Source organism: Gracilinanus agilis, chromosome 4 (genome assembly GCF_016433145.1).
Source record: "Gracilinanus agilis isolate LMUSP501 chromosome 4, AgileGrace, whole genome shotgun sequence".
In the NCBI taxonomy this organism is placed as follows: Eukaryota; Metazoa; Chordata; class Mammalia; order Didelphimorphia; family Didelphidae; genus Gracilinanus; species Gracilinanus agilis.
The window spans coordinates 500,179,949-500,196,626 of record NC_058133.1 but is presented as its reverse complement, the minus strand read 5'-3'; the positions used below and the strand labels follow the sequence as shown (position 1 = coordinate 500,196,626).

At 43.2% G+C, this 16,678-nt stretch overlaps 1 protein-coding gene across 1 annotated transcript in view; it reads left to right on the top strand.

Moving 5' to 3' along the window:
* Nucleotides 1–4,839: 4,839 nt before the first annotated feature.
* LOC123246831 (general transcription factor II-I repeat domain-containing protein 1-like) overlaps nt 4,840–16,678 on the top strand; it is an 82,501-nt gene continuing 70,662 nt past the window's right edge. The window contains exon 1 of the mRNA XM_044675619.1: nt 4,840–4,906. Coding sequence (XP_044531554.1) covers nt 4,840–4,906 — 67 coding nt within the window. The remainder of the gene's footprint in view (nt 4,907–16,678) is intronic.

Here is a 16,678-nt window from a genome sequence, read left to right as displayed (position 1 = left end):
TCTTGTGTCTGAAATCAAGAAGTTTTAAGTTTAAATCTGACTACGGATACTTACTAGCCGTGTGACCCTGGGCAAGTCACTTACCCTTTGTTTGCCTCAGTTTTCTCATCTGTAAAAAGGGAGTAATAATAATAATAGCTCCTATCTCCTGGACTTGTTTTGAGGATCAAATAAGAAATGATAATTGTAAAGTGAAGGCATATAGTTATAATGTTGACTCTGGTTCCCCTCTCTGGGAGCAAGCAGGACAAGTCACTGGGCAAGCATCAGGGTGCCAGGCTCTGAGCTGAGCCCTGGGGGCGCAAAGAGAGGGAAAAGACAGTCCCTGGCCTTGAGGCGTCCTGGGGAAACAAAGTCCTAACAAGATGGAGACAGGCTAAAGCACTGCCATTCAGGGATCAGGAAAGGCTTCCTGTAAGAGGAGGGACTTTGGCTGAGGCTTGTCTTCTAGGCGAGTCTCTCAGGTTTTTGAAGACAGAGATTGGGCCCGTCTGCCTTCTCTTTCCTATGGTAAACGTCCCCGGCTCCTTCAGCCCGTCACGATGGGACCCGATTTCAGGTCCTGTTCCCGTCCTCGCCGCTCTCTTGGAGATCCAGCCATTCAACAGTGGCTGACCAAGGCTGGCCATGATGGCTTGGATATATGCGTTGGGTACACCAGCATAAACTCTCATCGGCTCTTTCAGTTGTTAAGTCACAGAAACCTGGAATCCAACCCAATTCCCAGGTCTTTTCGTGACATCTTTCCATCAGGCCACATCACTGAGGATTGGACTTTTTTTTTTTCCTTCAATTTTAGTCATGTCTAACTCTTCAGGAACCCATTTGGTATTTTCTTGAGATTTAGAGTAGTTTGCCATTTCCTTTTCCATCTCAATTTACAAATAAGGAAACTGAGGCAAACAGGGTCAAATGACTTGTCCAGGATCACACATCTGATGCCATATTTGAACTCAATACTTCCAAGCCCCACACTATCCACTGCACCACTCGGCCGCCATTTATAGCCTGCACTAAAAGAATCCTAGCAACAGAAAAGGACAGCTCTGAAAGAAACCTGTTAGATTTCTGATATATTCTTTTTTTAAAACTCTTTTCTCCTCTCTTCAAATCAATACCAAGTATCAATTGTAAGACAGAAGAGTAGTAAGGACTAGGTAGTTGGGAACAAGTGACTTTTCCAGGGTCACACAGCTAGGAAGTGTTTGAGGCCAGATTTAAACCAGTTCCTCCCAGCTCCAGGCCTGGTGCTCTCTCCACTGTGCTACTGACATACCTTGATATACTCTTTTAAAAAACAGGCTGTACAGAATAGGGAGCCTCAGTTTTACACAAAATCTTTTTCTGTTCCATTTCATAAATGGAAATTTCTTTTTTGATATAGGTTAAATTTAGAATAAAATTTTATTGTATTTTTTCACAACAATAATATTCAGAAGTCTAAAATACAAATGGAAAAGAGTTGATAAAATATGTCGAGGACCCCAAAATAGATTTTTTTTTCAGGATAAGCCTATTTTCAAGGTAAAAATAAGAGAGGAGGGAATAAGTCTGCTGCTTGAGGCGGACTGAACAAAGGTAATGGCCAACAGAATGAGCAGTACTTCTCAACTCATGCTTTTCATCCATCTTTCCTATCAGGGAAAATATTCTTCAGCCCAGAAAGATTAGAACAAAAATAGGCAGGAGGAAATAAAAGCCCAAGATTGGGACGGAGACAGTAAAGAAGCACGTAGCTGCTTTGACTAAGGTCAAATTTCCCAGCTTGAAAGAATCGAGCCAAAATCGACTTAAAGGACTGGCCTGCTGTGAGCATTGGAGGGCAGGAAGGGCATCATAAGGCCAGAGATGGGTAGAGATTGCCTTGATCTTTGAAAAGAGGAAGAAGATGCACATTTAGTCTTCAGCTGGTACCAGCACCCAGTTTCAAGCCCAGTTCCAGAATGGTGGATTCCGTCTCCATATCTTGTGAGGCAGGGAAGGGGGTGGTTTCTAGCTAGTAAGAACTCTCCTGCCAGACTAACCTTTTTTTCTTTCGTGACAGGATGACTAGGTCAGGGCAATAGCAATGACATGATGCATCCAATGTTAACAAGATGTTTGTTGAAGCCTCTCATGCTGGCTTTATTAATGGGATGGAGAAATAAAGCGCTGTTGTTTGCTTTAGAGCTGTACCCAAAATGATGATTTTAAAACATTGATATCAATCTAGAGGGAGGTCTTTAGAGAGGAGCTAAAAGGTGATTTCTGCCTTCAACAAGCTTACATTCTAAGAGGAAGCAACTCTTTCTCAGGAGGGTATTTCCATGGTCCATTTATTCACCAGCTTCAATCGAGTTTCTCTTAAATACTCAGATCTGCACTAGGTGTGGGGACTAGTGTACAAAACATTTTAAAACAGTTCTAGTTTCCTATAGTCTGGTTAAGTGTGCTCAGTCTCCCTCTCCAGCCTGCAGTACTTTGGACTTAGGGTCATAAGACCATATAATCAATAATAACAGAAACTTGTATTTATATAGTACTTTAAAGTTTGCAAAGGGCTCTGCCAATATCATCTATTTTGATCCAATTCTGGGAGATAGAGGCTATTATTATCCCCATTTTTATTCGTGAGGAAACTGAGGCAGACAGAAATTAAATATTTGGCCAAGGTCACTCTAGTAAGCTAGTCAGTATCTGAAGCCAATTTGAAGCCAGATCTTCCATTGTTTGATAGCAAAGTCTATGAAGGAAGTTGTCACTGGAGTATGGAGTTGTTAGACGTGGACGTGACTCCTTCTTTGACCTCAGACAAATTTATTCTTTAGTCGTGGCCTCCATTTCCCAGTGTGGTGCAGTAGTTAGAATACTGGGTGTGGAATCAGGCAGAACCCCATTCTAAACCTGCCTCCATCACTTATAAGCTCTGTGACCCTGGACAAGTCCCCAAACTTTTCTCACCCTCAATTTCCTAGTCTGCAAAATGGGCATAATAATGGCACCTACTTCTCAAGGTTGTTGTAAAACTCAAAACAATTTGCACACCTTAAATGTGTTATATAAATGCCAGCGTTATTAATATTATTATTGTTACCTCACAGACTTGTTGTAAAGATCACACATATTGGGGGAAATTAAAATGCTTTCTCGGTCTTAGCTATTCTGTAAAGAGATCTGACGAGATGATCCCTAAGATTCCTTTTGGCTGTAAATCTTACAAGGCTCCCGTTCCAGCCCAGCAAGATTCAGCAGGCAAAGGAAATGGAGGGAAGGCATTTGGGAGAGAAGGATAGAGGGCGTTAAAGGTCAGTGGAGGGGGGAACAGCCTGAGCAAAGACTTGGAGGTGGGAATGAGAGGACCTGTTTGGAGGGCAGGGAGGAGACCAGCCTGGCCAGACGGTGAGCTACATTTAGAGAAGGCGATGACTGAAGCCAGATCTTGGTGGGCCTGGAACGTGAGTCTGGAGGCTTTGGACTCTGCCGTGCTAATGAAAGAGCCCCATCCATGCCCCGTTCTCACTGCCCTGCTCTCTGTCTCATCCCACAGGTTGGACAAATGCAGCCTAGCTGAAGACTGCGAGCCAGGTATGGAGCTGGATGGCCCCTGTGTGCCGGGGCTGGGAGGGAGAGGGGGGTCTGGCCTGGGTGGCATCCTTAAAAGGGGGGGAAAATGGCCCAAGATTCCCGGCTGGTAAGTATCAATGAATCAGAGGCAGCTAGGCGGCTCAGTGGTTAGAGTGCCAGACCTGGAGTCGGGAGGACCTGGCTTCAAATCTGGTCTCAGATATATCCCAGCTGTGTGACCCTGGGCAAGTCACTTCACCCCCCTCGCCCAGCTCTTGCCTTTCTGTCTTCGGGTTGTTACTAAGGCAGAGGGAAAGGCTTTAGAACGGCACTCAGGCATCCACTCCACAAAGCCTGGCTCCTGTGATTGTCCCTCGTGGCCAGTCAGCCTCACCTCTGCCCCCCGCCTTTCGGTCCCCCCGTCCAGTGACGGCATCCCTGATCCGAGCGCCCCCTCTCTCCTGTAGGGACCTCAGGGGAGCTGAGCGGACTGAGGCATATCAAAATTGAGCCAGACGATTTAGACATCATTCAGGTCACTGTCCCAGGTAAGGGGGCCGAGGGCAACTGAGCAGCTCCCCTGGGAACTAGTGCCTACCACCTCCATCCGGGGCTCCACTTCATTTCAGCATCCATGAAGCCTCTGGCATGAGGCACAGGTTAGGCCCCTGCAGGCTGTTGTCCACCCGGAGGCTCCAAACTCGCCTCCGACTCTCAGGAAGGCTTCTCCACCCAAAAGCATCTTCCTGGCCAGCTCGGGTTCTCCTGTACCCACCTGGCCCCCATCAGTGAAGCCTGGTTTGTCCCAAGTCCCCAGGAGAGGGCCCACAGCCTGGCTGCCCCTCAGGCTTTGGGGGCACCAGGGTGAGCAGCTCCCTCCCCACAGGGTGGCAGAAAGGACACAGGCACCCTCCGGGGGGGTCACCCAGGAAGGGGCCAGAAAGGGGAGACAGGGCGGTCAAACACATTTTCTGACTTGATGACTTCCTTGATGAAACCTCCAAAGTCATCCCAGCCCAGGGGAGGTCTGGGTTGGGGTGCCTCTAGACACCCCTCCTAGGTTGTGCCTTGTCTCTGGGCAGGGCACAGAACGGAGAAAAAGGGGAGAATGTCTCATTGGGGCCAGCAGACCTCCATGACTCTCAGATCCCTTTCAGAGTGACTGTCCTTAGCACCCCAAGGAGGCCCCCTGGGAAGGGGGAGGGGGGAGAAGGACCCCGAGGGAAAGCAGAGACCACTTTGTCATTTGGGGGGGGGGATATGGCATTTACAGACCCGTCACCCACCTCTGACGAAATGCACGACCCTGTGACCGGGCACCTACCCTCCGAGGAATCCAGCTACATCCTCGAGGCGATGGAAGGTAAGAAAAGGGGGGTGTTCGGAGATCCCCCACCCTCCTCCAGCCTTTCTTGGGGCAGGTGGGGGGAATCCGCTTTTTAAAAGATTATTGATTGATATCTCTCATTTCGGCATCATCCCCGTTTCCCCTGTATCCCTCCTTGAACCCAGAGCCATCCCGTAGCATAAAGACTATTTTTTTAAAGGAAGAAAAGGGGGAAAATCAGCAAAAATCTACCCATGCTTGTGGTCCTCCACCTCATCCCCACTTCCACACAGGGTTAGGAGAAGGGTTTTTGCTTCTCTCTTCCATCCTTTCTCTAGGTAACAAGAGGTTTCCAATCAATCTTTTAAAAGATTTATTATTTTTATACATTTATTACTTGTATTCGTTTATTATTTTTAGGATATTTAACGAGCACTTCCTTTGTGAGGAGAGCCGGGCAAGGGGTTCTGTAGAGGAGACACCTGAGAAACCGGACCGCTCTGTGTTGGGCTCATCAGCCGTTCCCTTTACGTGGTCTTGGTTCTGCTGTATGTTTGTCTGTCTGGCTCTGCCTCCGTTGGCTTCGAGGCTTTCCAGGCTTCTCTGGAGTTGTCCTACTTGTCGTTTCTTTTGGCTTTTAAAAAAAAGGTCTTTTCTTTTTATGCCACATTCCTTCATGTCCCCTTCATCGCCTCGGCTGCCACTGACTCCCTTCCCTCTCGGCCCCCGAACTCTTCTCTATGAGATAAGGGTTGAACCCACATTTCATTGGTGTAGAGAACTCCCAGGTGAGGAAATTCCCTTTTCCAGTGCTGGTTGGCAACCTCTCCACAACTTACAGGCTTAGAGAATTGCCTGGAATGTTAAGAGACTTACCCAGGGTCACACAGCCTGTGTGTGTGTGAGAGACAGACAGACAGGCAGGCAGGCAGACAGACAGATGGAGAGTGGCTTACCAAGCCAGCCTTACAACAGAGCAGACAGTACATCCGTGTCCACAACACTGTCCAGCCCGGCGTCAGGAGTGTGGCAGACAGGATAGACAGCTTCCTTCCTCTGTAGTCCCTCACCTCCACTCCAAGAGGGGAGAGCTGTGCTTCAGCATCTATTCTGCAGTCTGAGAATGTTTGCCTGTAATGCATCCGTCTGGTTTTTTCCTCATTTGCCCTCCTTGTATAAGGTGTGTTCTTGGTGCCTTCCTTTAGTCCAGGTGAGTCTCTCTAAGTTTCTCTGAATTCTCCATTTTGTCATTTCTTTTAGCACAATATTCCTCCATATTCAGGTGGCTCCATTTGGGCATTCACCTTGTTTCTTTTTTTTTTTATTTCATTTTTTCTGACATTTTAGGGTTCAGATTTTCCCCCTTCCTTCCTCCCTCCCTCTTCTGCTCCTCCCCAAGGTGGTAAATAGTCTGATCTGGGTTATACCAGGGCTTTCATACAGTACATCTTTCCATATTGCTCATATCATGACAGAAGTCACATATCACATCAACAAAAAAAGAAAAAAAAGAATCCATGAAGGAAAAATTCACCTTGTTTCTAGCTTTTTCTGTGTCCTCCCCTTTTTTAAAAGAAATCCAATTTTCACTGATTACATTGTAATTTCTGAACATATCCTTTCCTCTCCCCTATTCTATAAACCATTTCTTATAACGAAGACTTAAAAAGGGGAAAAAAAAAACCAGCTAGTAAAACTAGCCAAGCCGTGGAACGTGTCTGATGGTGCACTCAGTATTCCATACCCGTTGCCCCCCACCACTGCTATGAAGGGAAGGAGATGTGTTCATTCAACTCTTTTCCAGGCCAAACCTGGTTATTTCCATTCCACCCTGCTCAGTTTCCATTTTCCCCCTTTTACATTATTATTATTATGGGCAATGTCTTCCTGGTTCTGCTCGCTTCACTTTTCATCAGTGCATAGAAGTCTTCCTGCCCTGCACTGGATTCTTCGGAGTCCATCATTTCGTAGCCAGCTGGGTTTCTAGGAGCAATAGATAGAGCCCTGGGCCTGGAGTCAGGAAGACCTGAGTTAAACATGGTCTCAGACCCTCTGTGTGACCCTGGGCAAGTCACTCAACCTCTTTCTGCTTCGGTTTCCAGTGAGATAAGGTCTGTAAAAAGCTTTCCAAATCTTTTTAATGTGCCAAACAAATATCTACCCTTATTACAATTTATAGATTTTCTCTAGATAACAAAAGGTTTCCATTTAATTTTAAAGAGATTTATTATTTTTAAGGTGTTTATTAAGCACTTCCTTTGTGATGAGTGCCATGCTTATGAGATACACTAAGAAATCATGCAGTTCTAGTCCTGGAGGAACTTGACCTAATCAATCCATCCATACTAGTGACTAAAAATGTTCTGTGTACCCAAAAAGAAAAGAAGAAATGCAATTCTCAGCTTCTCCTTGGCAAGACTTCTAACAGAAAAGGCCCTTGAGGTCTTAGTGGACCACAAACTCCATTTGAGTCTCTAGTATGATGCTAACATTTAGGTTTTTTTTAGTATAGTATTATTTTTTATTTCATAAAATTATCTCCATTTATATGATTACAAAAGAATTTTTAATAATCACTTTGTAAAAATTTGAGTTCCAGATTTTTTCTCTTCCTCTTGCCCTTTAGAAGGCAAGGTCTTTGATTTTGATTATAGATATGAGGTCATTCCAAGCATATTTTCATATTAGCTATGTTGCAAAACAAAACAGAAACAAAATAAAACAATAAAAATAAAAGTTTTAAAAAGTATACTCCAATCTACATTCAAATTTATTTAGTTCTCCCTCTGGAGATAGAGAGCATTTTTCATTATGAGTCCTTTGGAATTGTCTTGTATCATTTTTTTAATCAGATTAGCTACGTCTCTCACAGCTGATCATCCCTGAAATATTGCGGTTACTATGTAGTGTTCTGGTTCTGCTTACTTCATTTTGCATGCATTCATAGGAGTCTTCCCAAGTTTTTCCGAAACCATTCTGCTCATCACTTCTTTTTTTTATTATTTTTTTTAAACCCTTAACTTCTGTGTATTGACTCATAGGTGGAAGAGTGGTAAGAGTGGGCAATGGGGGTCAAGTGACTTGCCCAGGGTCACACAGCTAGGAAGTGTCTGAGGCCGGGTTTGAACCTAGGACCTCCCGTCTCTAGGCCTGGCTCTCAATCCACTGAGCTACCCAGCTGCCCCCTCATCACTTTTTATAGTTCAATTCCATCACAGTTATATACCATAACTTGTTCAGCTATTTCCCAGGTAATGAGTATCCTCGCAACTTCTTTGCCAACACACAAAAAAACTACTATAAATATTTTTTGCACAAATTAGTCCCTTTCCCTTTTCTTTGATCTTTTTGGCATACAGACCCGGTTTCCTGTTTTCCTTCTCATTTTAGTTGCATTAGTTTTGTTTGGGCAAAAGCTTTTTAAATTTTATATAATTAAAATTATCTCTTTTATTTCCCACAGTCTCCTTAATCTCTTGTTTGTTTAGTCATAAATTCTTCCCTTATCCATAGAACTGACAGGTATATTTTCCCATGCTCCTCCAGGCCTGGCTCTCTATCCACTGAGCCACCTAGATGCTCCTCCCTTCATTTACTTCTGATATCACTCTTTATGTCTAAATTGTTTATCCATTTTGGTATTATCTTGGTATATGGTGTGAGATGCTGATCTATGCCTAGTTTCTGCCAAACTGCTTTCCAATTATCCCAGAAATTTATATCAAATGGTGAGTTTTTATCTCCAAAGTTTGGATCTTTTGGATTACTATGGTCATTTATTACTATGTATTATATAGCTAATCTTTTCTACTGACCCAATGCTTATTTTTTAGCCAGTACCAGATTGTATTGATGATTATCACTATATAATATAGTTTGAAATCTGGAACTGCTAGGCTGCCTTCCTTGACATTTTTTTCTTTGATTCCCTTGATATTCTGGACCTTCTGTTATTCCAAAATTTCATACTAATTTTTCTAGCTCTATAAAATAATTCTTTAATATTTTAATTGATACGGTATTGAAAAAGTAAATCAACATGGGATTGTCATTTTTATTATATTGGCTTGGACTACAGATAAGCAATGAATATTTTTCCAGTTGTTTAGCTCTATCTTCACTTGTGTGAAAAGTGTTTTGTAATTATGTTCAGATGGATACTAACATTTAAAAAGGCTAAAGTAGTTTTGGGTTTCATTAAGGGAAACTGAGTGCCCAGGTCTTGGGAAGAAATAGACATCTGGTTCCTTTCTGCCTTGATCTGGCTATACGTGATGTCTGGCATTCAATTCTGGACACAACATTAGGGAGGAAAATTATCAAAATGAATGGCATCTAGGGGCAGCTGGGTAGCTCAGTGGAGTGAGAGTCAGGCCTAGAGACAGGAGGTCCTAGGTTCAAACCCGGCCTCAGCCACTTCCCAGCTGTGTGACCCTGGGCAAGTCACTTGACCCCCATGGCCCACCCTTATCAATCTTCCACCTATGAGACAATACACCGAAGTACAAGGGTTTAAAAAAAAATGCAAAAAAAAAAAAATGAATGGCATCCAGAGCACACTGGCCAGGTTAGTGAGAGGACTGGAAACTGTGCAGGCAGTGTGGTATAATGGTGAGAGCACTTGAATTGGCAGCAGAGGATCTGTGTTCAAATCTTTCCTCTCTGTTTTCCATTTCTGTGAACGTGGTTGAATTGCTTCCACTCTCTAAGCCTCAATTTCTTCATCTGTTAATGAGGAGCTTGGACTAGGTGGCCTCTCTTAGCTCTAAATCTCCGATCCACAACACATGGATCTGTTGAAGAAAATGGAGATAAAGACAAGCTCAAGGAAGAACCCAGTAACTTTCTCTAGCCATCTGAAGGGCTACCACAGAGAGAAGGAAGAAATTGTGTGGCTGCAAATTACAGGAACAGGAAACTTCAGCAGAAGTGATAAGGAGGCAGATTTGGGCTCAAAAATGCCTAGCAGTGAAACAGTGGGATCAGCTGCTTCATAAGATAGTGAGCTCCTCATTGTTAGAAGGATTCAAAAAATGATTGGATGATTGTCTCTCAGCAGTGTTTGATAGAGGGGATTCTGGTATTGGATGTGAGAGCTGTTAGGCTAGATGAGCTCAAATATCCATCAAGTTCTCCCATTTTATGCTGAATGTCAACTAGAGAGATGGAAGGTATATGCATTAAATGTCTACTATATGTCAGCCATTGTGCTAAGCTCTTTTCTTTTTTAAACCCTTCCTTCCTTAGTATCAGTAAGTATCGATTCTAAGGCAAAAGAGCAGAAAGGGCCAGGCAATTGGGGCTAAGTGATTTGACCAATGTCACACAGCTAGGAAGTGTCTGAAGCTACTGTTAAGCTTATTTTAAATGTTATCTCATTTGATCCTCACAACAGTCCTGGGAGGTAGGGTGGCATTATTATTCTTCTCATTTTATAGTTTGGGAAACTAGGCAGACAGGTGCATGGCTTGCCCACAGTCATGCAACTAGGAAGTATCCAAGACCTCAATGCTCTATTCACTGCACCACCCAGTCATCCCTAGCTAGGTGCCACCTGGCTGCCAGATGAGTGGCAGAGATTAAGCCATGTGGCTGTTCAGAGAAGGGAGTGATCTCAACAGAGAAGTGTGGTCTGGAAAGGCCCAGGAGCATAGATCAAGCTCTGGATGGGACCTACAAAGTTAATTGATCCCCTATTTCAGTGATGGGCAAACTTTTTAAAGAGGGGGCCAAAGGGAAAGGAAAGCTCATCTGTCAGTCTGTTTCTAAGGCAACTCTTTCGAAGTTTCATTGTATTGTAACCTACTCATTGTATTCATCAGATTAGGAGTAATGTCATCTTCCTCCTTGTTTGTCGTTAGAGTCCTCATGTCATGTCACACATACACACCCTACCCCCACCCCCCACCCCCGCCAGATAGAACATTTCAGGAGGCCGCATCTGGCCTGTGGGCTGTAGTTTGCCCATCACTGCCCTATTTACATTACATATAAGGAAACTGAGGCCCAGAAATTCTACATAGAGTAATAGAAGGATTTCTCTGGGATTTGGAGTCAGAATACCTGATTCATATCCCATCTCTGCCACATACCACCTGTGTGACTTGTGTGATCTTGGGTCAAGGCAGAGTTGAACTAACTGACCCCAGAGGTCTACTCCATTCCAGATGGGATAGAAAGCAAGTTGTCTAAGGTCACATAGTAAGTCCAAAGCAGAGCCAAGATTTGATCCCAGGAGCTCAGGCACCAAATATCCTGTGCTGTATGAAAGAGGTAGGCCTAGAGATGGGCCCAAATGGAAAAATTAATGAAATCCCCGTGGATTTTGTTTCTTTCTACTTGCTCTTTAAACGTGCCTCCAGAGGACAGCTAAGTGACTCAGTGGATTGAGTCAGGGCCAGAGATGAGAGGTTCTGGGTTCAAATATGACTCAGATACTTCCTAACTGTGTGATCCTGGGCAAGTCAATTAATACACATTACTTAGCTCTTACTATTCCTCTGCCTTGGAACCAATACACAGTATTGATTCTAAAGTAGAAGAAAGACAAGGGGTATTTTTTTAAGTGCCTCAATGCACGCCAGGACATTTTTGTTTACCCTAATAGTACAATCCTCTCCCAGTTGATTTGGGCACCAAAGAACAGGTACCATTCAGATGCCTCTAGAAATGCCCATCTCTGGGTTCACTTTAAGGCATCCCTTGTAGCCCCGCTTGGCCAGAGGAGCTCATTTTTACTCTGAGTCGTTGACAGTCTTGATAAATTCTCCATGCTCTGGTCCCTGCTCCTATTTTGAATCCTTCCTCCATCTCTAGCTTCCACCCCAGCCAGCTGAAATCTATCCGTCTAAATCTTGCTTTGTTGAGGACTTATTAAGCCTTTGTTTGCAGCATCCATCTGTTCCCATGGAAATGCCTGATGACAGAAATTAGTACAATAAAATTAGGACAGCCTCTCATCAGAGGGGCCCCTCCTTACTCCCAACAGGCACTTCATTAAAATAATTAGTGCTCTGTGATCTTACACCTACCTAGTATCTCTCACCCAGCAATGGGGACAGTTCAGACATTAATCAAAGATCACAGGGTCCTAGACCTAGAAGTGGAAAGGACTCAGTGGCTACCTAAAATGACCCTTTGCCCCACATCTCCTTCCAGCTTTCCCCCATCCCCATGCCCTTGAGCTTTGTGATGTTGGACAAATCACCGAAACTCTCTCAACCTCAATTCCTTCTTCCATAAAATGAATATAATGATAGCTAGCAGGTACCTACTCTGTGCCAGGCACTTTGCTAAGTGTTTTACAAATATTATCTCATTTGGTCCTTACAGTAACCCTGAGAGGTAGGTGTTATTATTATCCTCATTTTACGGTTGGGGAAACTGAGGCAAGCAGCTTAAGTGGGGTTATATAGCCCAGGGTCATATAGCTAATAAGTATCTGAGGCCAGATAGGAACTCAGAGCTTCCTGAGCTTCTAACCGCTCCACTACCTAAGATAATAATACTTAAAGGCAGCTAGCTAGATAGCTTAGTGATTTGAAAGCCAGACCTAAAGATGGGAAGCCACAGGTTCAAATCTGGCCTCAGATATTTCCTAGCTGTGGGATCTTGAACAAGTCACTTAACCCCCATGACCTAGTCCTTACTGCATTTCTGCCTTGGAACCAATACATAATATTGATTCTAAAATGGAACATAAGGATTTAAAAAAAGATAATATATATCTACCCTCCAGGATTATTAAGCTCCAATGGCATAATGTCTGTAAACCTTCAAGGCCTTTATAAATGTCAATGATTATTATTCTTATTTGAGAAAGCCATGTCATATACTGGATAGAATGGGTGAGCCAGAAGACCTGAGTTCAAATGCTACCTCTGACATTTGCTAGCTGTGTCACCATGGAGCAAGTCACCTACCTTTTGAGGCCTCAATTTCCTCATCTCTAAAATTAGAGAGGTAAAACTAGATGGCCTCTGGGGTTTCTTTAAGCTCCAGATCTATGATCCTCTGTAGGGATTAAAAATCAATGGTTTAACTAAAATATATGAAAATTATAAATAATAATTGTGGTCACCAATTCAAAGTATTATTGCTCAAAGTCTAAATGACTTTAATAGATTTTATTTACAAAAGAGGTGGAAAGAGTGAAAGCAGAGAAATACAAAAGAGTAGAGAAGACATTAGTTTATCTAACTAAATATTGCTCCAGTGCTTGACTCAGCCAGGACTTGTTGACCTTCAACTGGAATTAAACCCTCTCCAGAAAACAGGAAGGGAAAGTCAGCTATCCCTTCATTCAAGTTCCCTCCAAGAAGCAGGTCAAGTTGATGACTCAAGCTGAAGGTGATTCCTCAGGCCCACTTTCTTCCTTGAGCCAACCTTCTTCTTGAAGCTGACTTCCTTCTTGAAGTGGAACTCCTTCTTGAAGCCGATTTCCTTCTTGGAGTCAACTTCCCTAGACTCAGAAATCCAGGACCTTTTATAGGGGCTTCTTGTCCCTTCACCTTTTCACAAGGGCCAATCACAGCTTCCAAATTGCCCAACACTGCTCAGGGGGGCAGTGTTTGTGGGAACCATTTCTCACCTTCTGGAGAGGTAAATACTCATCAAAAGAGGTCACAGATCCCTGTCTGATTGGGGTGAAAGGTGGAGAACTCCTCCACCTAGTGCTAAGTAGGGTGTTCAAGCTTTTGTTGATTTGATTCAAAAGTAGACAAAAGACAGTTAATCCTGTCTTCACAGTCTGGTGAAGTACTAAGTAGGGGTATTTAAGTTATTGTTAACCAAAGTGTTAACTCACAATAGACAAAGGGAGTAAAGGATTCCCTTTCACAAATGTAAACTCAGAGGGAACAAAGAATTAACTTTTACATCTGTAACCCCATGATTCTACTTTTTGGTTCCAAAATTCTTTTCAGCCTCAAGGAAGGTTCTGGGGATCATGAGACCAAGTGTGTGTTTCCCCTTCTGTGTCTCCTTTCTTATTTTTCCCCCTAAGCTCACTCTCTTCCTAATGTCCCTATTTCTATTACGGGTATCACCCTTCTTCCAGTCTCCCAATTCACCCTTTGGATGTCATCTGTAACTCAGCTCTCAGACATCTCTCTGTATTGATCTGTTGGCCTGCCACTCCAGCCTCTCTGACATCTGGCCTCTTCTCTTCAGGCAGTGGGTCAACGAGCATTTATATGAAGCTCTTGCTATGGCTAGGCACTGTGGCAGGCCTTGGGGATGCCAGGAAAGTTCCTGCCCTCAAGGAGCTTCAGTTCTGATGAGGGAGAAAATGTGTAAGCAATTAGCTATGTTCAAGATATTTACAAAATTGCTGGGCTACAGAAGCTAAGATTTGGGCTCAGGCTTAAGGGAAACCAGGGAGCCTATAAGGCAGAAGTGCAGAGGGCAGAGCAAAATGGTGCAGCCAGTACAAAGGTACAGAGTATTCTGGGCATGAGGGTGAAAGAAGGGAGGGAAGGGGACAGCTGGGTAACACAGTGGATAGAGCTTCAAGCCCGGAGACAGGAGGTCCTGGGTTCAAATCTGGCCTCAGACACTTCCTAGCAGGGTGACCCTAGGCAAGTCACTTAACCCCAACTGCCTAGCCCTTACCACTTGATATTAAGACAGAAGGAAGGATTTGTGGAAAATATACACACATAATCTTTGGGAAGTTGTGAAAAGGCCCTAACCTTAGCTCAAGTTCAAACCTAGATTACTTCCATTTTTGTTGTTCAGTTAAGACAGAAGGAAAGAGTTTTTTAAAATTGTCTTAACTTGAGAAATTTGATCTATGAGATTTTAGGTGATGTCCTGTTTTAAAGATTTTTTAATGTATTAATTAATATAAAGGATTATGTACCATAATTAAATTAAAATACTTTAATTATTTAGGGGGGGAATTGTCTTTGGGAAGTTATGAAAAAGCCCCAACTTTAACTCAAGTCCTTCACCTGGAATACAATTTTTGTTGTTATTGTTCAGGTGTTTCAGTCATGTCCAACTCTTCACGACCCCATTTGGGTTTTGGATTTGTTTTTGTTTGTTTTTTTCCACAAGATCCTGGGGTGGTTTTCCATTTTCTTCTCCAGTTCATTTTTATAGATGAGGCAAACACGGTGAAGTGACTTGCCCAGGGTCACACAGCTAATAAGTGTCTAAGCCCAGGTTTTGTTGTTCTTTTGTTTGTTTATTTGTTTTTTGTAAACCCTCACCTTCCATCTTGGAATCAATACTGTGTATTGGCTCCAAGGCAGAAGAGTGGTAAGGGTAGGCAATGGGGGTCAAGTGACTTGCCCAGGGTCACCCAGCTGGGAAGTGGCTGAGGCCGTATTTGAACCTAGGACCTCCCATCTCTAGGTCTGGCTCTCAATCCACTGAGCTACCCAGCTGCCTAAAGGCTAGTTTTGACATCAGAAAGCTGAGTCTTCCTGACTCCAGACCTGGTGCTCTTTCCACTAAGCCACACAGCTGCCCTCCTTTTATTGAACAGTCATTTTTATTTGCTGGTTATTCACCTTTGTAGGTCACTTGGGGAAGCAATTTAATCTCCTTTGCTTTTAGGAATTTCCTTCTCTTTTGTGTTTTCGGTGGTTACTTAAGAGTCATGTGTTGTTTAAATTTCCTTTCATTTACACTTAACAGTCTTTTCTGTCATCTTGCAGAATTTATCGTTTTGTCATTGGAATTGGGCAATTTAGCCACTATATGTCTTAGAGTTTTAAGCGTAGGGATTTGAGGGGTTTATTGTTTTGTTTTTTTCTGAAGGCTGCTCCTTTATTTGCTGCAGGCCTAAGTTGTGGGCAATTTTCTTGCATTATTTCATACATTGTAGACTTCAGATTTTTTTTTGATTTGTCATGTTCTTCTGGGAGATCCGTGATCCTTCAATTGTCTTTGTTCGTCCTGTTTTCTAGGTCAGTCGCTTTTGCTTGAATAGAAATCGTGTGTTCTCTAGACATTATCGCCTTATTGCTCTCTTCCGACTGCTTTTCCTCCCATCCAGTATTTTTCTTTTCCAAGTCCATTATTCTCCCTTTTCGTTTTTTTTTTTTGGAGAAACTCATCGCTTTAGAGTCAAGTCCTTCTAATATGCTAATTATTTAAACAGAGAAGACTGTAAAGTTCTGACCGTTGTTCCTTTTTAACTTCCGCTCTCGTCGCTTTCATTTCTCTTTTTGCACCATTCTGGAAGATCTGCCCCTTGCGCCATGCTCTCTTGGGACTTCCCAGAGCTCTACATTTCATCAGGCATTGGTTCAATTCATTTGTCGTGTAATATTTGTTAAAGGGAGCTTTGTAATCTCTCTGAGGATTTAGTGCTTACCCTTCCTTCTCATTTTAGCATCCTCTCTGTTGATTTCTCTACTTGTATTCTAGGATTTTAACTGAATTTTCTTCCTCTTGAAATCTTTGCCATTTCAGCCTGTTCTATTCCTGTTTCCTTCTCCCTTATTTTCTGGTTCCTCCCCCTTTGATGGTGGGCATAGCCGAAGAACTAGAGCAGTGGTTCCCAAGCTTTTTTGGCCTACCGCCAAAATTAATTTATTTTTTAAATTATATTTATATTATATTTAAATTAATATTTAAAATATTAAAATATTAAAATTAATTTAACCCCTGGAAATTCATTTTTTAAATTTTAATAGCAATTAATAGGAAAGATAAATGCCCCTGTGCCCATCACTGCCTCCCTGCATCGCTGCAGCACCCACCAGGGGGCAGTGGCGCCCTCTTTGGGAATCACTGGACTGGATTGTCTAAGTCCCTCAGCCTCCTCTCGCCTTGGGGGATTTGCTTTTCACGGGC